Genomic DNA, 26,047 nt, shown 5'->3' with positions numbered 1-26,047 from the left:
ATGTCTCAATATCATTCCCTATGTAATATATTAAAAAGGATGACCACAAGCTTGATCATATTATTTTTGAATTAATCATATAAAAAACTTCCTATATTAACAAAAAGCAATTCATAAAGAAGTAGCAATCTTTTTGTGAAACATTCTGTGATGCCACGGATGCTAATTGTTTTGACTTTCGTAGTGCATGAGCATATTTTTAGAAAGTAGCTTTTAGTCTGTGAAATACACAAACACCACTAGATTTCATCAAGACTCTACAACTATAAACTACAATCGTTCAATATATATTAACAATTGTTTCACAAAAAACGGATTCTTCTATATTCGAAAGCATAACAGATTAATCCTTAGCGAAGACGGCGTGATACATATTTGCCGAAAACTTTGTTCCGGTATACGTTAACAAGTTTTAATGTTGTGAAACAAAAAAAGGTTTCTTTCAACCAAGAGATAATCGGCATATACAAAAGTATTCAGGTCTTAATTCATCGAAACAAGACAAGTAGAGTTCGTATATGTGACAATACCTTAGACACATTTCATTTTCCGGCCAAAATTAAGCGAAACGAGAGAAACATGGAGCGCTTAATTGATAATGGCATAGACAAGTGCCGACTTCGGTGATTTTTGGTCTAAAATTTCGTTTTATATTGTCAAAATTGAACGAAACAAGAGAAACATGGAGCGTTTAACTGATATTATCATAGACAAGCGCCAAATTCGGTAACTTTTGTTCTGAAATTTTATATTCCGGCCAAAATTGAATGTCAAAAAGTATTATCTAAAAGGTTATGAAAGGCCCAATTCACCAAAACAACTGAACCTGTTATGTATAGATTGCTTCTAGAAACATGACCATTTTCCTGAATTTTTATCAATGGCCTAGCTCACCAAAACAAGTAATTCTATTATGTACGGATTGCTTCTAGAAACAGGATCTTTTTCCTGAATGTTAATCAATGGCTCAATTTACCGAAATAACCGCATCTGTGATATATGGATTGCTTCTAGAAATAGGAGCTTTTTCCTGAATGCTTAACAATGGCCCAATCCACCGAAACAACTGAATCTGAGATGTATGGATTGCTTCTAAAACAGGAGCTTTTTTCTAAATTTTTATCAAGGGTCTAATTTACGGAAACAACCGTATCTCTTACGTAATACTGATCACTCGCCTTCATTAATGGTATTTGGAAAATACATTGCTTGTGATGTATTCTGTTACACTCAAACAAACTGATCATGTCTCGTTGGGTAAGCGCAGTAAAACACAAGATTGTGAAATTGAAAATGAATATTTAGGCGTGTCTGCTAAATTTGTTTCTTTGTCTCTGATATTATGATGACCACTGGCGAATCGGCCATCATGGCTTGTTTATCTACCAACTACAATTGATGTACTGATAAGAATCTTTTGTGGGAAGATGTCCAGATAATTTTTCGTTTGTATATAGTGCGAGACCATCATGGCGATGGTAGTCACTTGAACACCGTTTTCCCCAGTTCAATTTAACTGAAAAGTTAGAATATTTTTTGAAACTATTTGTATGAAGCTTAACTGCTGTAAACCCCTGCGCTTCTTAACAGGCTACTACACTCTGCTACAGAGAAATACGCTCTACTACGCTCTACTACAGGTTACTACACTCTACTACAGAGAAGTACGCTTTACTACAGAGAAATACATTCTACTACGCTCTACTACACGCTACTACGCTCTACTACAGGCTACTACACTCTACTACAGCGAAACACGCTTTACTACAGAGAAATACATTCTACTACGCTCCACTACAGGCTACTACAGGCTACTACACTCTACTACAGAGAAATACGCTTTACTACAGAGAAATACATTCTACTACGCTCTACTACACGCTACTACACTCTACTACAAGCTACTACAGGCTACTACACTCTACTACAGAGAAATACGCTTTACTACAGAGAAATACATTCTACTACGCTCTACTACACGCTACTACACTCTACTACAAGCTACTACAGGCTACTACACTCTACTACAGAGAAATACGCTTTACTACAGAGAAATACATTCTACTACGCTCTACTACACGCTACTACACTCTACTACAAGCTACTACAGGCTACTACACTCTACTACAGAGAAATACGCTTTACTACAGAGAAATACATTCTACTACGCTCTACTACACGCTACTACACTCTACTACAAGCTACTACAGGCTACTACACTCTACTACAGAGAAATACGCTTTACTACAGAGAAATACATTCTACTACGCTCTACTACACGCTACTACACTCTACTACAGAGAAATACGCTTTACTACAGAGAAATACATTCTACTACGCTCTACTACACGCTACTACACTCTACTACAAGCTACTACACGCTACTACACTCTACTACAGAGAAATACGCATTACTACAGAGAAATACATTCTACTACGCTCTACTACACGCTACTACACTCTACTACAAGCTACTACAGGCTACTACACTCTACTACAGAGAAATACGCTTTACTACAGAGAAATACATTCTACTACGCTCTACTACACGCTACTACACTCTACTACAGAGAAATACGCTTTACTACAGAGAAATACATTCTACTACGCTCTACTACAGGCTACTACACTCTACTACAGAGAAATACGCTTTACTACAGAGAAATACATTCTACTACGCTCTACTACAACTACTACGCTCTACTACAAGCTACTACAGGCTACTACACTCTACTACAGAAAAATACGCTTTACTACAGAGAAATACATTCTACTACGCTTTACTACACGCTACTACGCTCTACTACACGCTACTACACTCTACTACAGAGAAATACGCTTTACTACAGAGAAATACATTCTACTACGCTCTACTACACGCTACTACACTCTACTACAAGCTACTACAGGCTACTACACTCTACTACAGAGAAATACGCTCTACTACGCTCTACTACACGCTACTACACTCTACTACAGAGAAATTCGCTTTACTACAGAGAAATACGCTCTACTACAGAGAAATACGCTCTACTACACTCTACTACAAGCTACTACACTCTACTACAAGCTACTACAGGCTACTACACTCTACTACAGAGAAATACGCTTTACTACAGAGAAATACATTCTACTACGCTCTACTACAGGCTACTACACTTGTGCTTTATGGAGAATAGCACATCATTATCTCCACAAGGCTTGGGAACGTACATAGGTCTAACACATGTTGAATACTATATCTCCTTTATATTCAGGAAGTAATACGTGAACGACTTACCCATGATTTATCGCTAGGAGTGTGGCTGCCGCGGCAGCAAAAAAGGCCCGGGGACCAGGGTTCCAGCAAAGTCATGACGGCGACACGAAGACGCTTGGCGGTGTTGTTGAAAGAGAATCTGTTGTTGTTTTTTGGGCCAGAAAAAATTTACCATGTTGACACTAATTTATTCTCAAGAAGGTTACCTCATCCCGGGGATGAGGTTGAAAGAGGGTAACTTTTGTATTGCAACAGGTAACGTTAAGCATAATTACTGTTTTCGGATTAACTGCATGGTTAGTACAAAGAATTTCTAGGTTAGTAGTTAGGTACATTTTTTAAGCGCTTTTGCATAAGAAAATGAAATTTCTTCTGGAACATTTTCCAGCACGCATAGAAGTGAAGGTGGAACGATTTCATGGGATCTTCACGTACGTCAATTGATGGAAAAGATAAAAGAACAACAGTGTAACTTATATATAGATGTCATTAATGTTGCCGGAGCTTTTAACAGCTGGTAACCATCAACAAATTAGATGTCGTTACTTTAATAAGTTATTTTGCACAAAGCTTGACCAATTTTTGGTGGTGAGTTCTTCAAACTGTTCGTTTACATCAGCAGCATCAAAACTCTTTACAGAGTTTTTTTCAAATTGGATATCTTTTAAGTAAAACAAGGGTATTAAACTGGTGTCAAGTCAAGTCAAGTTTTCAACCAACTATATTAAAATCTGTAGGATTTCTAAGAAACGTAACAATATTACATACGAGCAAAAAACAAATTTTTGAACTGTTTCGACTCATTTTGCTCACGTAACCAGCATCATTTGGCCGGAAGAATTGACTTTGTAGCATTTGAGGGGCAATTGTTCTCTATCTATGTGCAAAATTAGAATAACCTAATGATCCAATCCTGAGAAATGTCCCAAAAACCATAAAACTGTTTTTGATCATTTACGCATAAACCCGTCATTTTTGAGTCGGTTCTTAAAAAAGGGTCTATTGTCCTCTATCGTTGTGCAAAACAGCCGAAGAAACTAATGATTCAATTCTGAGGAAAGCTGGCAAAGGACGGACGGACACAGGTCCCTTTGTAGGACCTCACCTATAACAGTAGGTCGGAAAAAAATACAAATTTTCGAATGAAGTTGAAGAATATTTTTTGAAAATATAATTTATTGAAAATATTTCTTAGTGTCAATAAAATAAATTCTAATAGCTATAAATATTTTTATTTATCATATTTACAATCTTAGTATCACATGAAAAATAATAATAAAAATAAAGAATGATAAAAAATTTGGATGGTTCGGTATACAGCAAGCTTAGGGTACACAATGACGAGTAAATGCAGTGTGATGCCAACAGTATTCTTGAAGATTAAAATCACTGCTGTTTAAGTATTGTTATTAAAAAAATATCTTATTATTAAAAAAAAATCAAACATAAATTTGATGAATGAAGAGAAACGATATCGGTTTTAAACAAACAAAACAAGATAAGCATAAAAGAAATAAATAAAAGTATTTAAACTTAACAAAAGCAACTATTTGCTTTACAAACCATAGTTCTTTACAAAAGATTTTTGCATCATTTTTTTTGTTTAAACCACCAGTCATTCCCTCTTTCATTCAGTGTGTATTGAATCAACATGGCTGCCGTCAATATAAAAACACATCCAAGTACTAACCACAAAATTTCGATCAAAGATTTTGCGTTTACGTGCTTTGAGTTCTCCGTCATATCTTTACTAAATGTCACGCGTTTGTTTACTCTTAAAGCAGTTTTATGGTCCAGATTCCTGTCTCGTTTTTTAGATAACGATAAAGAGGCTATAGCGATGTCTTCTGTCACAATATCGTCCTCTATACCAGAATCGTTCTTCCTATCAGAATCAGTTCTCACGAACCGACCGAGTCTGTCCTCTTCACTCTGTTGATTCTCATCCCAATTCTCACATTCCCCAGGATAAAATATACTGTCGTCATCATTGCCGGAAAACAACACCACCGTTTCATCTTCCACGCCAACTATCCTATAACAACCCTTAATGCGATCACGATAATAGTATAAAGGCCTACTTGGTTGATTAAACAACTCGAGTTCCTCATAATCCTCATCCAACCAGTGTGGAATGTCTGGCGCATCAACCCAAACATCTTCATCACTGACATTGCTCACTGAAATAACTGTTACTTTCTCTAAAATGTCTGTGTTGACAGTCACTAGAGTTCTTACTTCGTCAGTGTTCAAATCCGTTTGATACACATCCGAAAACCATGAAGAGATAAAGTCCATATCAAGTTCATCCTCGTCTACTGGTTCGTCGACAGCTTCGAATTCATTTAAAGGTTCTAACCAGATGTCTCTGTCGGGATTGTTAGTGACAACGTAACCTTCACGATTTAAGATGACGTAATTCTCCAGCAACCTTGGTACTCCGAGAAATTTTATCTGTTCCTCGCCTTGCTCGACGTATGACGATGCCGAAGAGGATGACGAATTTCTTCTTTTTCTATGCGCAGTTTCGTTTTTATAAAGTGTATGAAATTCTATTATCGGTGTCAGCTCTAATTCAATATTACCTTTCGGCTGCCGTAAGAATCGATAATCGTTTATCAACATAGCTTGCTCGATTGACTCGATATGGTAGCGATGCGTTTCGAAATCACGAAGCAGTACCCGACGTTCCAATTCGTTTTCTAAACAGGAGATTTTAGAGGTAAGACACTATATTAACAAATCGATTGCAACGAAAGGAAACAAGAGTGAGAAGTAAGGAAAGAATTCGAAAGCACGGTGAGTGCCCCACTGCATAATAGCTAGCTACAACATTCATTATTTCACCTCATATAGGGCTTAAAGATACGTGCGTTAAATATATTTCTCTTTTGAAATCTTAACACTGTACGTCACAAACAATTATTTTTAAAACCAACAACCAACAAATAACAGAAACGTCTGAACTTTCTTTTCACACGTTTTTATTCATATCTTGACATGTAAGAAAGCGAACAATAAACGATTTGGAACACTAAGACAAAATAAACAAGTCGCTAAAATGGTGCTCGTAATTATGGTATTCCAGAAACAATTATAAGTTCCCCCAAAAAGTGATTTTTATCACTAGAAAATTAAATGTTGCGCCTCGTGCCGAGCAATCAAAGGTAGGTTCGTTTTGCCAAACAAACGGCTTTGCAGAACAATTCTTGATCGCAATGAAGTGCAACAAGAAATACTAGGGGTATAGATCGCCCAACAATGAAAACGTTAGCAGTTAAGCCGAATCTCCCCTGGACGATTTTCGCGACGATTTTTGTGTCGAAAAGTAGAAACCAATTCAACTTTTCGTCATGACGAAAATCGCGACCAATCAAATTCGAGTATTTATTACGATCGTCGTAAAAATCGCCGGTGAAGATTCCGCCCTTACTGTTCTTGTTTCTACGATTAATACTAAGTAAAAAAAGAAAGTGTGAACCCAATGGTAACACATCCGTGACATACCTGTTATAACCTGATAATCATTGAGAATCGACTCATGAAACAAATCAACAGGATCGATCACTTCGATATCATCATCTCTCACTTGCTGTTCCACATTACGAAAATAGTTGCGTTGCGTTAGAACCCAGTTCGCTACTTTCTGATAAACCGATTGCTGATCCATAGAATCTGCATGATATTCCGAATTGTAAAACTTCAACGGACCATCTGGTAGTTCGAAATCGGGATTTGAAGAGACGATACTCGTCTCACTGTTCTCCCGTCGTTCATGAAATAACTTTGGAAAGATGATCTCCGTGCCAGAGGCGATGTCTCTGGAAACCTGCGCAGAGGCTGATTGTGAGTAACTTTCGCATGACTTCCAGTCGATGATGTCATATGATGTGGCGTACATACTTGAAATACATGGATATTTTTTTATTCACTAAATATATAGGATTGACGAATAAGTTACTTAACAATTAATACGGCATTTAAACGTTAGAGATTGTAAGTCTATGTCCACATGTGGTTTTTTTGTTGGTCTGAATGGTGGTAATTTCTTAGCTACGGGCAAAAAATAAGGCTGAAATTAGTTTTGTTTGTGAGAGTTTAACCGTAGAAAAAAAAAAAAAAAAAAAAATGATTAAAAAATCAACGATTTAATTTAAGACTGATGTGAATAAGGTGGAGTTAGCAAACAACTACGTTCATTTTTTGTTTCAAAAACATCCACAGAGTGTAAAACTTTCTTTTAGTCAAGAATATATAACTATTTCTATTAAATTATTAGTAAAAAACCTTCCAAATCCAGTATAAACATTAAAAAGTATAATATATTAGAACTCGCTACATAAAAATATAATATATATAAACATCAATATTCATACTGACCTCGTGCGATCATTCACTTTGTTGTTTAAATAAATACTGCCCACAAGAAGTCGAGTTAAAATTGATTACGAAAAAACAAAAAGAAATAAGAAACAAGTTACAATAAAGTTAACCATATTGCACACGAGAAAACTAAGTAATCTTATTTAACTGAATTACCTTGGCAGACTTAGAGACGCGGTAAAATTAATGTTATTAAAACACGCTATGTGGCAGCCATTTTAAACCACAACCAAAAAATTAAAACATTGCTAGGTCTTAAAAAAATGACTAAAAAATATCAGTATCAACCATTCTGACGTCATACCATCCCGATACACTTTATTTGTTCTCTTCCAACATGGCTGACAAAGGGTCAGGCTTCTGTAGCGCACCTATAAATTAAAAATATATAACGTAAAACACAACACAAGTAATCCATCCTAGCATATAGAAAGGGTTGGGAATCTGCACGTATATTACAGACAGTGCTAAACTCTTTCTTACAACGCAGATAAACAAACAGAACGTATTGTCTTTAAAACAAGATTAAGCAACAATAATAATGATCTGACAATTATGTTAATTGTCATAAAACAACTTAATTGCTTTGAATCGTATTATTTTTATATTAAATTTTTACATTACGCTTTTACAGACACGAATAAAATTAGAAATTCAAAATAGAAAAGTTAAAACAGCTAATAAAATGAAACAACAATACACGCGTTTACGTTTTTTTTAAAACAAACAAACATTGACGCATTGGTTTAAAAATATGTTGTTAATACTACGCTCCTCCACGGAGGTTTTCAAGGAATGTGAAACCTTAATTAATCGTAATTTAAACCGACAAAGGCGGAGAGATTTATTATTGTTATTAGGAAATGTCTATGATAATGCTCATTAATGTTACTTTCTTGTTGTTATGTCTTGACTCAATCACTTATTATTTAGTACTTTCTTATCTTAAATCATTTCGCACCTTTTATGTCTGCATACATAGCAGTTGTGCCAGACGATTGCCAGTCCTGTAAATAACTAAAAAGACAGACATGATAACAATCCAAATGAAATTGTATGAACATTGTAATACACGAGTATTACGTAATCGTAATCACAAAACAAAATGTATACAACAGATCGTAAAATAACCAAATTGATGAATTTACAGCCTCTAAATGAACGCTAAAAATAAAAACATTTTTTACTGACATGCATTCCAATACGAACTCTCACAAGAAATCAGAGTACAAGCTTTTATTTTTGAAATATTAAAAACTAGTTATTAGAAATATATTTTGACCCAAAAATTAACTTCCCCACAATTCCAAATTAGAAATATTTAAACATTGCCCAAAAATTATAAATATTTACTCTTTATGTTTCGTGTAGCCCAAAAAGTCTCATCCCTAGAAATTGTGTGACTAATACTTACTTTTTAGTTTAATTCCAGTTAATGAAACAAAAGTGAATTTTTTTTCGTTTTGTCGAATCTGGTTGTAAAAAATTTTAAATCGCTTTTTTAGAAATTTTTTAACATTTGAAAATTGTTTTTTTTGGAAAAATATGATGTCAGCAAGAAATAATGACGTCAGCATTAATTCTTTGATTTGAAATCACTTCGTTAATTTCAGTTATCAAGGAGTTTCATAGTAATAGCTTTTGTCCTTCTTTGAATTCAATAGGGTTGGTCCCCTAAAAATGAGACCCTAAATGAGGGGGTAAAATAGGGGTAAAACCTACGCTACGAATGTAAGATATACTGACATTGCTGAGCACACTTCAAGCACTGAACAAATCCCTGCCAACCCGGTAAAGTAAGAAAGTCACTTTGCTGAATAAAAACAAGACCAAACTCCTCTGACCTGGTAAAATTTAGACCATCAGTCCACTGAAGTAACTCGTCCACCTCCCAGTCTTCAATGCATTCAGCTCCCGATTCTTCGGCTGCCGTAAATATACCCTGCGCAGCTGCATCAACTAAATCTTTTACTTCCGTATCTTCTCGATCTTTCGCTTTGAGCATTCCAGCTGCATACCTGAAGAGAATCGAACGTTTAAGAGCTATAATAAAATTTTTGAAAATTATACCGTACAACAAATGTGTATATCCACACCGCACGCTTCTCAGAGTTTCAGCGAATATGTATACAAATTCACAATTTTGGTCGTCTGCATTTTAGATATTTTTTTAGAACAAAATAACGTTTCTGTCTGAGTCTCAATTTTTACAAACTATAACAAAGAAATTAATATGGGATTTATTCAATATTTTAACTTCCTTCTGAATATATAGATAGTAGACTCACTGAGAATAAAGTAATATCGATTTGTAGCATTGAATCATCATTAAAAAGAATTACAAAAACTCCACAAACACGTGTTGTAATCTTTATCGGATTTTTACCACTGTGGTCTTTAAACCTCATTTCGTATAAACTATTTTCGAACACAACAACAACAACAACATTAACCACCAAACGAAAAGTATAACAACAACACAGCTACATACATTTTTTTCATCCAGGAGATCTTTCTACGTTTTCTCTTAATCTCCAGATCTTGCTTTCTCAAAAGCTGACAAAAAAATAATTACATATCACAATCGACAACTTAAAAAACACAACACAACACACACAGGTAAAAACGTAATAAGTTGCACCTTATCGTGAGGGTAAAATACTTTCTTCTTCGAAGTCTCGTACGCAACTGGATCGGAGTTAAGGAACTTCAAAACCTTGAAAAGAAAAAATCTACACTTATGTTGTGAAGTGAAACCACACTGTGGCATTCACCTTCCTAAATAGAAAAAAGCTGATGACTTTAACGCCCATTTTACGCCCACTTTACATCTAGTAGAAACATAACAGAAAAAACATTTCTTCGACATATTCTAAATACATAATATAAAAGTTTTTAACATCTCACCTTATGCAGATTTTTTTTTTCAGAATAAATGTAACAAATGAACTGATTAAAATTCAACTGGATCATTTTTCATAAACACAATTTTTTTTTCCAATTTAACCTAGTACTCAGGCGAACTAGACCATTTAAACCGCTTTATACTAAACCATTTAAAAAATAAAATTTTAAACAAAAACATTTTATTGTGGGGAAGAGTCATTCTTTGAGTTAGTATAGCGAAATTTAGCACACGAAATCTTAATTTCAATTTCAATATAATAATGGTTTATAATGGTTTTGGTGCTCTTGCAAGAACTGAGATTTCTTCAATCACGACTGGTTTAAACAGAGCTAAAATAGACAACATTAAACCGTCGTAGCTGGGTAAGGCCAAAGGATATGAAGTCTAGGTGATAATTTCAAGAATTTGAGGATAGTAAATTATCAAATAAAATGTTTTATTACTCTCTCATTAACAGGCCTCCAACCATTATTATCAACTCGTTGATACCAATCGATGTCTTTATCTTCTAAGGGAAAAAAGAATAAAACTCGTCCACACATGTCGTGATGACGCCTGGGCTAAGAATTAAGTAATCAAGACACATACCTTCAACGTCAAAGGCTTTATTGTGTATAAATTTACCAGGTATATTTTTCGCAGATGCAGCCGTGTAGTATCGAGGAGCAAATGAACCTATATCTGTCACGTGACTATGTGTGAATATCTTGTAGTATATGTTTGGTGGAAACTTTGCCTAAAGAATAATATTTAGCACATGGCAAAAGATAAACTTTAATTTACAAAATAGCGGAAAACTTTGATTATTTTTCTTTTATATATTTTTTATAATTTTAAAAAAGCAAGCTTACCCCTCCAAGGCGAAATCTAACATGTGTACCCGACGCTTCATCCAATAAACTTGCCTGCAAAAATAAACGTTATTTCGATGAGAATCGAGAATATAAGATCTATGAGACTGCGGATCCGTCAAATGAAAAACACCTCAAGCTTCAGTGGATAGCAGAAAGAAGAAAAATAATTAGAACACTGTGACAACGGTAATAGCTTAAATTCACATAAAACACGTGTATCTAACATACACAGCGGCATAGGACGTAAAATATAGGATTTAAGCCATATATATATTTTCAAAATAATAAAACAAAACATATACCTCTTTTGGATTAATGCAACGAAGCATGAATCGAGGATCGCCTTTGTTTTGAAAGTCTATGAGCTGTTTGTAGTATGTGAAAACTTGAGTATCCTAAAACAAAACCCAAGACAGTTCATAAACGAACAAATGCAAATTTTTTTTCAAAATAAGGATTCAAGACGTACAATATGTTTTCGCCAGATTTTCTGTATAATTTGAACAGCCTCACTGGCATTCAATACTTTCTTTTTTTTCTGCTGTTCCACGTTAACAAAACCAAGTGACTTCTGATTCAAGACTTTCTGTTTCGAAAGTTTTGACGACACTCTTCTCCACCATGTCTGAATAGTGAAAGCACAGTAAGCCGTGAAGGTTCTATAAAAAAAAGTATTTGCGTCATGATGTAAAAAAACAACGTTTCCACTATCTCTTTGATTTGACCGCTAATGAGAAAATATCCTGGTCTTAAAAGACACAATCAAAACGCTTTTTTCTTAGGGAGTAATTAAAACAAATGATTTCTGTTTAAATGAATTTAAAAAACAATTTAATTTAATGTTTTTTTTTGTATTGAGTAAAATTTGATAAAGAAAATTCTCCTCCTATAACCTTCACGATAGCACGCACAAGACTGCACTGATTAGAAGGTTTTGTTTTCATAAATCTCAAATTATAATTAGCAACAACAACAACAATAATAACAACAAAAAAAAAACCCTGGGGTTTTAACACCCGTCCGGGTAAAGCTTGAATTTTTTTTTTAGAATTCGCGAATCTAAATACATTAAATATTCTTATCCAATAGACCTGCAGGAAATGCCTTGTTTAGTCAAACATAACAGGCAGGATTTATCAAATCTTAAACCAATGCAAGCACAAATCGTTTTGAAATAGCCAATAATAACTAGCAACAAATAGAGTTTCACTAATGTGAATTCTGTTTTTTAAGCTGTTTTGCTGAAGCATGTATAATTATAACTTTCTAAAGCTAAAAGAGATATCGCTGTCACGCCATGTTATTAAAGTAACATGAATTATGAGGCCACTTCTACAGAGACAAACGAAGGCGCAATTGGGACTTATATTAACACTTCAGTAAAAAAGATAATTTTTCTGCTTTTATAGCCAAAATTTAAAAAAAATCCTTTTTTCCAGGCTTTTCAGCCAACCCAACCCAACCAAAACAACAACAACAACCAAAACAACAACAGCAACAACAACAACCACAACAACAACAATGACAACAACAACCAAAACAACAACAATGACAACAACAACCAAAACAAAAACTTACAGAAGAGTGTCTGGGGATTCTTTTTTACCATCAACATTAAGTGCTTCTTCAGTGTATTTTTGGTAATTCAGTTCAACTTTTGACACACCCTGGATGGGAATACACATAATGTCAAACTAGTAAGTAAGTCTAAACTCCATGATTTAAAGAATATTAGTTATGACAATTAAATGTGGCCAAAACACAATCCTCTAGATTATATATGACACCTGAGGTTATTACACTGTTCGTTATTATTGGGTGAGAAATTCAAATTCTGTATCTTTATGTACTCATGCATAATATGTGTATTAAAATGAGATTGTACCCTGGAGAGTGAGCTTTTTATTCTTGTTGATAACTCTGATGAATTGAGTGACGTTCTGAGTTCAGAATATGTTGGTGAAGACGTATAATGTGTAGATAAATAAGTACCAGTGCATGATGTGGGTCGTAAAATTGAAATCAACAGTGCTCTAAAATAAAATAACACAGTGACAAGGCGATGATACACGGTCCAATTAATCGAATTTGATTTGTCAAAATTATGTTGAGCATTAAACTAAAATGAAACTTGACAGGTCATACACGAGAAGAGATTTTTGACATTTTTTTTGTTAAAAGCCTGTTGCAGTATTGTTTCAGCAACTACAAAGTTAAGAAAACGTCGTATGTGGACGAAAAAGTGGCTGCAGAAAAGACCTAATTTAGGAGTGTTGATATGTTATTAAACAAATTTCGATTAGAGCAAGATTTTTTTAATTTTCTTTGGATGTCTTCTGCTAATAAGCTCCAGTGGGCTTCTTCCAAAATCCATTCACTGATAAAAAATCTCGTTAAATTCTCTTTTATCTTTTTTTGAAGACATTTTTAAACGTGCTCTATTAATGTTATTTTTCATATAAGAACTCACATTTTTGTGAACGCACATTTGATGTACAGATTTTAAGCATTTTGATTAGCTAAAAACCTTTCGATTAATTGAAAAAGTTGAACCGGTCCGACGTTTTTAAAAATCAAATTCGACAAGTCGAGCATGTCGAAAGCATACGATTTTTAAATGATACACGATCCAACTAATCGAATTTGACAAATCGAATTCGAATAGTTAATTCATGTATTACGCTGCAAGGAAAGAGATGGCAAAACACAAACAACAAATAAATGCAACAACTTATCAACATGAGAGCTGCACAAAAAATGTGCTAATAATGGATAAAGAATGTCACCAAAATAAAAGAAGACCCTTATGCAAAAAATTCCAAGATTTTCTCATAATTTTTATGGGGGTGTTTTAATGACTTTTTCTAGGTCAAACTAAATTCCATGACTTGTGCCACAATGCAAAAAGCACAGCAATGTTACTAAGATAACTTCATATCCATTACCTTGTCCGATATCCTCTCCAACAACGTTGAATCTCTATAGCTGCAGCTAACTGCCTTTCTTCATCTATTTCTGAGTTTTTTAAAATTTCCTATGAAAAAGGTAAAAAACAAGGTAAATAAAACATATAAATAAAAGTATTTGGAAATATATTTGATGTAAAAAGAAGGGAATAAAGACATACCTTTCTCTCAAATTTCTGTTTACGAGCAAAGAAATCGGCTGAAAACCCTGGCAATAATGAAAATATTTTTTTTAAAATAAACACATACCAAAATTGGGCTTTACAAACAGTCAGTATCATAAGAGTAAAAATTAACGAGGAAAGGGACAACATGTTTCTTAAGGTTATGTTATGATAGTATACTGAAAAAATACATGGGGTCGCCTGTCCTTTTACACATTATTTCGTGCGCCCGTAGCTTACTACTTAAAATATAAGAAAAAAAACTCGCCTAAAATTCCTTTCTAAATATTTGACTTTACCTTAATCTATATGTTTTTATTTCAACACTCACCCTTTCACACAACTGCTCATCCTACTTCTCAATGTGTTAAGATGAATTGTAGGGGAAAAAAAGTTAGCCTAGGGTAAAAAATGTTACTTCAATTCAGTAGGGTATCACCTACCTTGTAAATTTGCTGCATTCACAAATCTCACAACGTCTTCATGTGTAAACATGGTTAAATTGTGGTTACATAGTGATAATGAAACTTCACCACAGTCTGTTCATTTAGATAAGAATTTAGATAAGAAATAAGAAATACAATTTCCAATAAGTAAAACCATCACTAGTTCATTCAAGACTTATACGAACACTTAAAGTCACTAAATAGTTAAACTTTACATCACTTAGTTTATCCACTACTTGTGTATAAGACAACTATATATATCATTGGCCATGGAGTGGTGTTTAGGTATTGTAATACACAAGTAGACATCATATCGAGAGAAGTAACCACTGAAACTGTGAGCACAAAGTATCAACAACAAAATTGGAGGATGTAAATAACTACATGTAATGTAACTATATATTTTAGCTGTAAATTAACGTGTAAGCATACGCATACAACGTGTACAAGATATATTTCAGTTACATACCATATAGTAAGTATCTAACAGTGAAAAAAATCCCGGTAATTTTATGGTGATCAAGATATTAAAACTTTTAAAAAATTACATAAGAAAATATCACGAGACCACTGTGTTCTAAATACGCAGTAAAAGACATAAACCTTTTAAAGATATAAATTGTGGATTCCTTGCAATGCAAATGGTTTGATAAAGAGATAAAAAATGTAAAGAAAGAAGTCAATACCTTTTTGTCAATTTTCCATTGTCAATATAGTCAAAATAAATACAACATTAACAATGTTGTCAGAAAAACATAAATAGATACACTTCAAAAAGTTACCGCTATTCAAAGTCAAACATTATGCTTCCAATCCTTTAAACAAAAAAAGCTTCGAATAACAAACTTAGTATAATTCATGCCTCATTTACATACTGGAAGCGTTCACCATTATACATTGATGCACCAGTAACTTTTTAAACGTCTATATATGTGCAAGGAGACATGAAAAATATACATAAAGTAATACAATCATTATTAATCATCAAAAACTAATTATTTTTTTTAAAGTGCAAAAAAATCATCCGTTTGGATTTAACACATCAACAACATAGCAAAGTATTTTTACTATCACTCCACACCTCTACACACCTCTACACACATTAAGCCATAGTTCCATGGTTGTCATTGCGAATTTGACAGTATAACACCATTGATAACACCATGCCGAGTATCTAAAAACAATTTTGAATTTCAAAAATCTTAGCTTATTTACCTAATCTATTAGGGCACATCACACATTCAAAAAATATGATTTGTAATTTGCCACTGCAATGTTAGCTTTTTAAATGCTGCAAAGGTAGTGATAATGCAGAAATAGAATTGGAAATATAGAAGCAGATTAAATTCTAGTGAAATCATCTGTGATGAGATCAGTTGCAAACATTTCATGTTATCTTTGGTTGAGAAAACAATCCATGGCTAGCGGGCCAAACAGTAGTTGATTTAGAAATGGCTGATATGCCAATGTGTGTCAAGAAGAAAAAGTACTGGAAAAAGGTTTTAATAACTTTCAAATCTATTTATGATATTAAACCATTTATAAAGAAAAATGACTATTAATGCTTCTATTTTTTCCATTTGTAACTCACTCTTGACTCAGACATACAGGAGTTTAAAAAACTCCCTGAGAGAGAACAACACGAAAGCACTGGAAGATTTTTTTACATAAAAACAAACGGCCCACTAAAGGATTATGTAATAGTTTTTTGTAAAAAGCCAGTGAAATACACATCGCACACGAATATCTAAGGGATGAAAAAATAAAATTTAGAATAGAATTTTAATGCACTAGTACAATCTCCTTCTCTATTTCTACCTCCATGATTCAGTTTTGGAATTTTTGTAATTTGATTTTTATAAAAAGGCCTAACAATTCTGACCATAGTCCTGTGAATTCTCAGTAGTATGTTACAAGACTTGAGACATGTACAGGTGGAAAGAGCAACTTGTTATTAGTTAACATCAGTGGCAAGATAGTGAGAATTCTAGATAAACAATATTTATTTCGAAAATTTGCAGTAACTAAGTACCTGTAAAACAGCAAAAGCTATTGAAACAGCGGCAACTAACAATAGTTTTTCCTCCAGAAATTTCTTTACCTCGTCATAGCAGCCCTAAAATATTTAAATGCTTGTTAAAAATTTACAAATAACATGTTTTTAGTTTATGTGTTGGAGATTGATGTCTGCTTTTGGCCTTGCTTATACATTTTTTAATTTTTCAAAACAGTGCAATTATTTAGATACACCATGAGGTGTGATATGTCAGCAAATTAAAAATTCAAAGCATAACCATATGTAAATTATCATCGCATTGTATATCAAATTATATATGGCATAGATCTATTCTGATCTGATTGTGTTCGAAATTAGATTATGCATGTTTTTTTTTTTTACTTGGCTGAATGCCTTTTTTTATTTTTCTACACTTGTATTTGGTTTTATGTCTAAAAACGAAAAAACATTACAGAACAAGTTGTAATTTCAATAAAAAGACATTTTGTTTTAATCTCATTGCATGGGTGTAACTTTTTTTAAAAACTTCACACGTCTTTAGAATAACGATACATTTTTATCTAATATGTGACATATTTATCGCATAGAATTTAAAGTCATGTTTTGCTACCACTAAATATGTTCGGCATATGACATTGTTCTTCATGCATTAAAACGTGTTGAAGCAACAAACAATGCTAGGTAGCCAATAACATGTTTTTTATAGAATATAGATACAAAGCACTAGGAATGTGTTTTGATTCACTCATTGAGAAACAATATGGTAGGTACCTTTCAAAAGCATTATTTATATGTATTGCACAACTAGGCCCAGAAAGTGATTATTAAAATATTATATTATAAAACTATATGGAATATTTGTGATACAAATGGATTAATTCCTTCAATATCTTATATAAAAACACAAGAATTGCATGTGAAAACATCCTTCTCTGACAGGGAAAGAGACAAATTTAATTTTCATGTCTTTCATTTAAAAAATAAATTTATACAATTTCATAGCATCTGCTAAATTATGTGCCTTTGTCCATGTGTCTAATTTTCACATGACTAAGTGTCTTAGTGCTTTACAAGCCTAAAAGTATAGGAGGCTTAATAGTTTTTAGAGTAAAGACAGAGAAGGACTTAGCAGGAGGTAAGACCAACAGAAGATGATAATGAAAACTTTATGTCTATGCATTGATAAATTTTGAATGCACACCCCTTACCAGGTCTAAAATTACTGATGACTGAAAATGTCAATATTTGCTATCACTTAAATATGACACCATAATTTATGCAACATAATGAAACCCGAAATTCTTTAAATGTGAATATCTTAAGAACAAAAAGAGCTTTTCAAAAAACTTGTTGGACAACTTTTTAAGCTATAAAATATAAGTTTACACCTTGGGTTCCCTTTCAGGTTTGTGAAGAAATACAAAACATTGTTTTGTACCTAAATTCTTATTCAAAAAATGAAATATGGTGACATTTAGCCCTCACACAAAATAGTTATGTCAATTTTTAATACAAAATCAAAAAAAAAACAAATGCAGGTTATTGCTTTCCTATTAAACCAGAAAAAGACATTGTTAAATTTATTGTTTATTCATTGTTCAAGATAGAGAGTATAGGTACTGCTTTTGAAAGACAATATTTTTACAGCATAGTCTAATATATTACAAAAAAAAAAAGAACACCATTAAATTCCAGGGTATCAAAAAATACACATTACAACCACTGAATATTTTCTTTAATTCATCACATACAAACCTTTGTGTTGTATACTTCGTTCAACAATGTTGCACTAGTGCTACCACATTTAGGATCCGTATCCTTGTGTTTACAGCATGATTTAGGAATGGTATTTTTCTGTTCGGTATATTTAGAGAGCCGATAATCAATATAGTTGGAGTAACCACAACAACTAAATTCTTCTTGAAATTTATCAATCGCCTTGGTAAAGCCCTCTCCATTACTCTGACCATACGTGTGGTTGATGGCAAACTTAAACTCTTCAGCTAACTTACTTTCCAACTAAAATAAACATACATAGTATGCAAAACATAAACAAAGTTATAAAAATGTAAAAAAACGTTGTGCTTGAAGTTGCAACATAAAATTTTAAAAACTTTCAAATACTATGTCAATATTTCTGGTAATTTTGTGTAAGCAAAAGTAAATGTTAAGTGAATATTAAAAATGCAATGACTATTAGTATAATTATAAATCCTAGCTGCAGTACAATTTCCTATGATTACAGCTACACTGTATCACCCACAAAGAAAATTACTACAAATGAGACCAATGGCTAGCAACTCATCACAACTCAACCTAAAGATCACATCAGAAAACTCTATAGTTAAAGTGTGGCTGGTAATTTGCATACAGAGGTCTTTTGCGCATTCTGTGACTCGCAAATGTAATCATTATGTACTTACATCATTTCTTTTGGCATATGCATATCCTCCAGCTGCCATTTCCATGATAAAAACGATCAACAGAAATATAAAGAACTGTGTAGAAACAAAAGATTAAAATTAATATAAATAGATAAATATAAGCCAATGGGATTCTACTAAATTAAACGAAATCAAAGGGGTATGATTTTAGCTTCAGTCTAGTTTTGAAACAATAGACCACAAATTATCACAAAAGGAAGACAAGAGTTTGGATACATCAAATCTTCTGTCATACATATTTATGGAAGTTAGAATATATCACTAAGCTGCTTGTACGATTTGTTAAACTTACTGTCAATAGCATGGGTGCAATCTCCTTAATTGCACCACAACATCCCAAGAATGACACAATTGTTGTGATGACACCTGCAGCAATGATAACATTGCTCGCTGTGATGTAATTCAAATCAGACAATTCTGCGTAATCACCTTTTTCTACTTTTAGATAAATTCCAATACCAAGGATTCCACATCCCATCAACTACAAAAAAGTCATTGTGATGAAAAAGGTAACAGTTAGTGGATGCAAAAAAATGTTTGTTTCCTCCTATGAACAGGCTGTTCTCAAATAATTGGACATTATCTTACCCAAAAGCAAGATTTCTAAAACTACATTTGCCTTTATATATTTTCAATGGTGAGAACAAGTGGAAAATATGGGTACCATAGCTAAGAAAAACTAGATGTTAGCCAAGTCCGAATAAGTAAAAAACATTACCATTACCTCGCAGGAGTAAAATCTGGTGGTTTTCGATTTTAATAATGAAAATTGAAATTGATAATAAATTATTTGACTTCATTTTTACTAAATGTGTTAGTCAAAATAAACTTAAGCGGTTGAGCAAATAAGGCATGTTTTGTGGAGGAAACTTAAGCAGAAAATGAGGTTAAATTACTGCAAACATTTTTCCCCAGAAACAATATAATGGTAACTTTCCATTCCAAATCAGTTTAATACAGGACTCTTCACTTCAAGGTATGTGTTCAAAGTTTTCTTCTTCATCAATACATATTTTGACAATCAAGAACTGGTGGGGAAAATTTGTAATGGTAAAGGTAATAAGGGGCTTGTCTTACCGATATGGGGAAGCCATGAGCTTGGCACAAGTGGCTATCGATGAAATTCTTCGGCGAAGTAAAAGATAGAAAACCAATATTGTATGCTTTACTGCAAGCAGATAGCTAATTTAATTAGAATATTTGTAAACAGATTGTTACTATCATTCTATATATAGGTTTTCCTCACTTGTTGTTGTTTATCGCCTCAATTACCAAAAATTTTCTTAAAGCCCAAGGGCTTTTTGTTTAATTTTAAAGTTGTTTATCCACTAATAAATGAAATCAGGTGCCAAATAATGCAATGAAATGCAAACAAGACTGCTTTAAGGCATGTTTTTACTTTCAGTTACTCACAAAACAATTGAACTAAAAGTGATTGACTCAATTTAGTCTCTAGAGTTCATTGTTTACATAGTGCATGGTGTAAAGAACTTAGAAAGAATTTTGGTAGTTTTATTATTTCTTTTTCCGTGTTTTTCACGTTTTTAAATTCTTAGAAATTATTTTTCTATAACAATGTTGTCTACCGAAATTTAACTCGCCTTCTTCATCATTTGAATTCTCTGATGTGCTGGTTTGTGTTGGTGTCTTTTTAAATTCATCCTACGCATGTTCTGGTTTGTAAGCATAAGAAGCTGTAACATAACATTTGACTGCGATGAACTTAAAGACTTGCGATAAACTTTAAGACATCAATGTAAAGGAATCTTCAATTGTCTTACAAATCCTGTTTATATATGTAGGCCTATCAATAAGGGACAGGCAATTGCTCTTGTGCATGCAAGGATTCCTGGGGCTTGAGGTATGTGATCATTGCGTTCCTTAGAAAAGTATAATCGCTGGAATTTTGATAGAAACTATTTTACAATTGTCAGGTCAGGAATATTATTTTATTTAATGATTTTCATGATCCACCGATAGCATTGTCATTATTAGCTGGACTTTTTCATGGGTGACCAACCAGTTCGAATAGAATGTTTTTTGTTTATTGAATCTCTTTAATTTTGTTTCCATACGCCACCCCAAAAATATTAATGTGCTGTATGCTTCATTGAAAGCAAAGTAAAAAAACTTCTTAATCCTTGTTAATCCATTAACTCATAAGATAAAGTAATTTACTACATGTGACTGACAATTATTTTGTATTGTGACCTCTAAAATAGCATGCGTGAACTTTAGCTACAGTACAAAAAAGCATGATATCAACAAACTTTCAGAATAATATTTTATTATAAATTTATTAATAATGAAAGAGAAAAAATATAATTAATATTTTGACACTTACAAAGAAGACGAAATTGAAGACAAACAACAGATACTTTATAATTGCTGAACTGCCACCCATTTTTAAAGATTTGTTGTTGTTCTATAATGTAAAACAAATTTCTCACATTAGAGGTGCGAGATCACCCTTAACAAAAAATATGCATATATTACCAACATCTTTTTTATTTTAAAGTGTAGGACGAGTTATGATTTACAAAAACTGGAGATAATGGTACTTTAATTTCAAGTTTCTTGTTTGTTTTTTCCAATGCTATTTCTAACGATTTACTCGATCACTTGTTCCTGTCCAAGAAGTTGGTTGTTGCAAAATAACAGTGTTCTTAAACAGACAAAAAAAAACAAGGAGAAATCATAGGGAATCAAAGGAAAATTGCCAATGATTAACCTTCCTTTTTAAACATTGGAAACAACATAATTGGTAAATGGTTTTTGTTCCAAAGTCCAAAATTTAAAATCTAGTGTACCCTCAGGATCAGTGCTGGGACCCCTGATTTTTTATATTCTGATATTATGATGTAGATGTTGAAAGTAAACACTCCGACACAAGAATACCATGGAAAAATTGTTTGAAAATGATACCGAAAACATTAAGCAAGATTTAGAAGCAATTTAACAATGGACAAAAATTAAATTTAATAGTGAAATGGTCACATTGGGAACTAATGGATGTGTAAAGGAACAAAAAAATGAAGTACATTGACTCTTCTGGAAACAATATAACAAGTGAAAGACCTGTTTCATCAATTAAATATATTGACAACGTTTCGGCTGTATACAGTCATTATCAAGTCATCTAGAACTAAAGGAGAGTTTATTAAACCATAGGGATAAACCCATTTTAAATAGGAATATTGTATGACCTTATTGAAAACGATGCTGCATTCGGTGAAAACACGAAGATTCCAGTACCGGATTTTCTGTGTTTGGTCGAACTTGTTCTAACCAAAACATGGTATTTGTTTAATAAGAACTTCTACACTCAAACAGACGGAGTTGCCATGGGAGGCCCTGCATCATCAGTAGTCGCAGAAATATACATGCAAGCACACGAGACAACAGCATTAGTCACATCAGACAGACGTCCAAAGGTTTGGAAAAGATTTGTTGATGACATATTCGCCATAATCAAAAGATTTCATCTAGAAGAGTTCCATGAACACATCAATGGCCTACATCGACAAATCAAATTCTCTGTTGAGCTTGAACACGATGGAAGTATCGCTTTCCTAGACACTTTGATCAAACGCAAGAATGGTTCCGTTTCAGTGTATCATTAACCAACACACACTGATCACTACCTTAACTTCGAATCAAACCATCAGAAATCCTGCAAAAGAGTGTCATATCTTCATTACTGAATCGTGCCAACACCGTAGTCAGTGACAAACAGGAGAGGAAAGAAGAAATTTGACATGTGAGAAATGCATTAATCGCAAATGGATACAGGCATAAAGTCATCAAGCAAGTAGAAAATAAAATGAAGAGAAGATGCAACGGAGACAACAAGGAAACATCAGAGGAATTTATTGCATCAGCATTCCTACCCTTTGTGCCAGGCACCAGCGAGATCCTTCGTCGAGCTTTAAGGCAACACAAGATCAAATGCATTCTTAACTCTAAAGACACCCTAAGAAGCACTTTGTCTAAACCAAAAGACAAAATAAACCTTGAAGAACAAAGCATTGTTGTTTAAAAAATCCTGTGTAAAGATTGTGATGCAGTGTACATGGGCGAAACAAAAAGAAAGTTTAAACAACGAGTACAACAACATATGCGCGCAGTGAGAAACGAAGATGTGAAGAAAAACGAAATTGCAGACCACAACTGGAGCAGAAGTCATCAGTTTAATTGGGATGAGAAGAAAATCAATGACAGAGAATCCAGAACATCGGTCAGGAAGATTAAAGAAACCATCAACAGTGTAGAACTTAACAAACACATAAACAGCATCTCGTATCAACTTCCTGAGATTTGGTTACCAGCCCTACAGAAGAAGCAGTTACCTACATCTAGGTCCAAAAATGTTAATTACCGTAATTAACTGTAATTATCAGCTCATTTCTGATTGGTTAACTTTTATGAATTTCGATGCACTGCAATTATATAAATACATGATCAACATCATTTTACTTTGCTTGATGATGGGAGAAGGATCTCCCGAAACGTCGCCTACTAAACTATCATGTTCAAGAAATGATAAACTTTCCACAATGATATGAATACTGAACAGACAAACCGAAATAATATCTTCAATTAAAGTCACCTCTTGGTCAACATATATTTAAAATAATTGACTAAAGCGTGACAAACATGATGACATGCAGGATATGTTGTTTTGCCAGTTATACGCTGATTATATATTGTAACCAATGCTGGCAGTGCATTTCAAACATGAGAACTACAACACATTTATGACAATCAAGTTGGCTTAAACTTGTATATTATAGCACAAGCATTCCTCAATCAGGGAAATCAAATATGAACGAAAATCCCTGCATCATGTTCTAACGCATCAGATCTCTTGATCAGGGTATTTATCAGATCTTACAGGGATATTAAGTTATTTGCTTTACAATTTACAAAATTCAAAAGTATCAATTTATTAAATCTTTTGTATATATCATTTTATTTTTAATAAGACTATTTTCGTAATTTAAATTATAAAGTTTGAAGGCAGACCAGGGGCAGACCGAGAAAGACTTGGCAGGAGGTTATAAGGACAGACTTGTTACAGAGGAAGTTGAGTTTAGATCTAACACAGTCTAGGTCAGATTGGAAGAGGGTCTTTAATAATATACCCCATCCAACCCATGCCAGCATGGAAAACAGACGTTAAGCCGAGAATGATGAATAATGATGATGATGAATACACCTTTTCACAGTTTAAGTTGTTTGCTTATTTTCTGTATCGAAAAAAGGAAGTAAAGAGAGTGAATAAGGCTTTGGTCACAGCATTATTGATATTTTGCATTTTCTGAAGAAATAATTAGTCTCACGGCATGGAAATTTAGTATGTTATTGCCAGTAGTAACCCTACTTAAAACATATGTGATTTGTAACTTTTTATTTTAAAATATTTCACAAAAAAATTATTTCACTTTTCTTCATGGTCAAAGCTTCGTAATTCATAACAGTTTACTCCCATTTTTCAATGCTCAATAAGAGCGTTGCATCAAAAGAAAGATTTATTTAGCTAAACAATGGCTAGCTAGCTAGAAAGTTATTTTATATTAAAAAAAGTAAGACATGATCTCGCTAAAATCATTTTCAACAACGACGAATATCAAGTTTAATTAGTAATGCAGAGAGTATAGGTATAACAAAAATAAAGTCACTCCCGCATCACAACATTTTACCTTCTTTTCTCCCTCCTTGCTTGCAACTTTCGCTTCGCAGTCCTTGTTTACTTGGGGAATTTACCTTGTCCTGGTAAAATCGAGGACCAGCCTAAACCAAAAGATGTAATTTTTTGTTTTGGTATCCGAGACGCACGGCGCGAAGCGATTTTGGACCGACGCAACCTCATCCCCAGGACTTTTCTAGTCTATGAAAGGTTGTTTTGTTTAATTTCCAAAACATTTGAGAAGCGACGTCTTGTGCGCTAGTAAATACATTCAAGTTACCACCCATGGGTACTTATTTCAGAGAATTTCTTTAAATATATACAAAAATGGCCAGAGCAAAAAAAGTCACCAATTGCTTATCCGGGAGGGGGGCGCACGAGATTTGGCGCTTAATCGAGATACATGGTCATTACGGTGGTCACCAAGGTGCTGCTAAGGACGCACGAGTACTTACCTTTATCGTCAAAATGAAGTTCCTTCTTGGAGATATGAAATTAAATCATGGACATCATTAACGTGAGAAATTAAAGTATACTGATGAGAAAAAAGGTGAGAAAAATGTCCTATTTTAGATATGTGTGACATTATCTTTATCCCTATATCACATCACTAACTTAAAGTTTCATGTGGAACTCTACAACTGCACCTAATTCCTTTTAGTAAAAACAAAAGTAGTTTATGATCCCGCGCGGCGACAACACGACGACGACAATCAACTTCGTCCCCAGGGTTTTTTGCTTTTTTGACATCGAGGCAGGCGGCTGTCAAGTAAGCGCCAGCAGTGGCTTTAGCATAGACAACAAACCCTGGGGACGAGGATGAACGACAACAGTAAATTAAAAATGTCCCCGAAAACTCCTCCAGCCGTCGGGTTGTCTGTTTGTCGGGTCACTCTTTTTCCTGCCCCATTGATAAT

General features: G+C 33.5%; 3 protein-coding genes across 3 annotated transcripts; all 3 read right to left on the bottom strand.

Moving 5' to 3' along the window:
• Positions 1 to 4,394: 4,394 nt before the first annotated feature.
• LOC130612394 (uncharacterized) lies at positions 4,395 to 7,306 on the bottom strand. The gene is made up of 2 exons (XM_057433700.1): positions 6,767 to 7,306; positions 4,395 to 5,961 (listed from the first exon to the last, which is right to left on the bottom strand). The coding sequence occupies exons 1-2, from the start codon at positions 7,158 to 7,160 to the stop codon at positions 4,850 to 4,852; spliced, it is 1,506 nt and encodes a 501-aa protein (XP_057289683.1). The 5' UTR covers positions 7,161 to 7,306; the 3' UTR covers positions 4,395 to 4,849.
• Positions 7,307 to 7,356: 50 nt separating this feature from the next.
• On the bottom strand, positions 7,357 to 15,123 carry LOC130612395 (protein MFI-like). The gene is made up of 15 exons (XM_057433701.1): positions 14,978 to 15,123; positions 14,532 to 14,578; positions 14,350 to 14,438; positions 13,290 to 13,437; positions 12,983 to 13,071; positions 11,874 to 12,063; positions 11,707 to 11,799; positions 11,402 to 11,455; positions 11,139 to 11,286; positions 10,994 to 11,058; positions 10,284 to 10,358; positions 10,134 to 10,198; positions 9,487 to 9,660; positions 8,604 to 8,659; positions 7,357 to 8,013 (listed from the first exon to the last, which is right to left on the bottom strand). Exons 1-15 carry the CDS (start codon positions 15,027 to 15,029, stop codon positions 7,961 to 7,963), a joined length of 1,398 nt encoding a protein of 465 aa, XP_057289684.1. The 5' UTR covers positions 15,030 to 15,123; the 3' UTR covers positions 7,357 to 7,960.
• A 244-nt stretch (positions 15,124 to 15,367) lies between these two features.
• Positions 15,368 to 25,271, bottom strand: LOC130612396 (tetraspanin-4-like). The gene is made up of 7 exons (XM_057433702.1): positions 25,144 to 25,271; positions 21,786 to 21,866; positions 19,734 to 19,922; positions 19,421 to 19,495; positions 18,753 to 19,016; positions 17,013 to 17,096; positions 15,368 to 16,154 (listed from the first exon to the last, which is right to left on the bottom strand). Exons 2-7 carry the CDS (start codon positions 21,843 to 21,845, stop codon positions 16,083 to 16,085), a joined length of 744 nt encoding a protein of 247 aa, XP_057289685.1. The 5' UTR covers positions 21,846 to 21,866; positions 25,144 to 25,271; the 3' UTR covers positions 15,368 to 16,082.
• Positions 25,272 to 26,047: the final 776 nt, after the last annotated feature.

The sequence above is a fragment of the Hydractinia symbiolongicarpus genome, chromosome 10 (genome assembly GCF_029227915.1).
Source record: "Hydractinia symbiolongicarpus strain clone_291-10 chromosome 10, HSymV2.1, whole genome shotgun sequence".
NCBI lineage: Eukaryota > Metazoa > Cnidaria > Hydrozoa > Anthoathecata > Hydractiniidae > Hydractinia > Hydractinia symbiolongicarpus.
This window is presented reverse-complemented; position numbering and strand designations above follow the sequence as displayed.

Coding starts and splice junctions, on each gene's coding strand:
- LOC130612394 (XM_057433700.1), bottom strand. CDS start 7,160: ATGTACGCCACATCATATGACATCATCGACTGGAAGTCATGCGAAAGT. Junction 5,962..6,766: donor TGATTATCAGGTTATAACAG/GTATGTCACGGA, acceptor TCTCCTGTTTAG/AAAACGAATTGGAACGTCGG.
- LOC130612396 (XM_057433702.1), bottom strand. CDS start 21,845: ATGGGTGGCAGTTCAGCAATTATAAAGTATCTGTTGTTTGTCTTCAAT. Junction 19,017..19,420: donor CATATGCCAAAAGAAATGAT/GTAAGTACATAA, acceptor TGTTTATTTTAG/TTGGAAAGTAAGTTAGCTGA. Junction 17,097..18,752: donor ACGAAGTATACAACACAAAG/GTTTGTATGTGA, acceptor TAAATATTTTAG/GGCTGCTATGACGAGGTAAA.
- LOC130612395 (XM_057433701.1), bottom strand. CDS start 15,029: ATGTTTACACATGAAGACGTTGTGAGATTTGTGAATGCAGCAAATTTA. Junction 13,438..14,349: donor TGGAGAGGATATCGGACAAG/GTAATGGATATG, acceptor ATTTTATTTTAG/AGCACTGTTGATTTCAATTT. Junction 9,661..10,133: donor ATCTCCTGGATGAAAAAAAT/GTATGTAGCTGT, acceptor GATTCTCTTCAG/GTATGCAGCTGGAATGCTCA.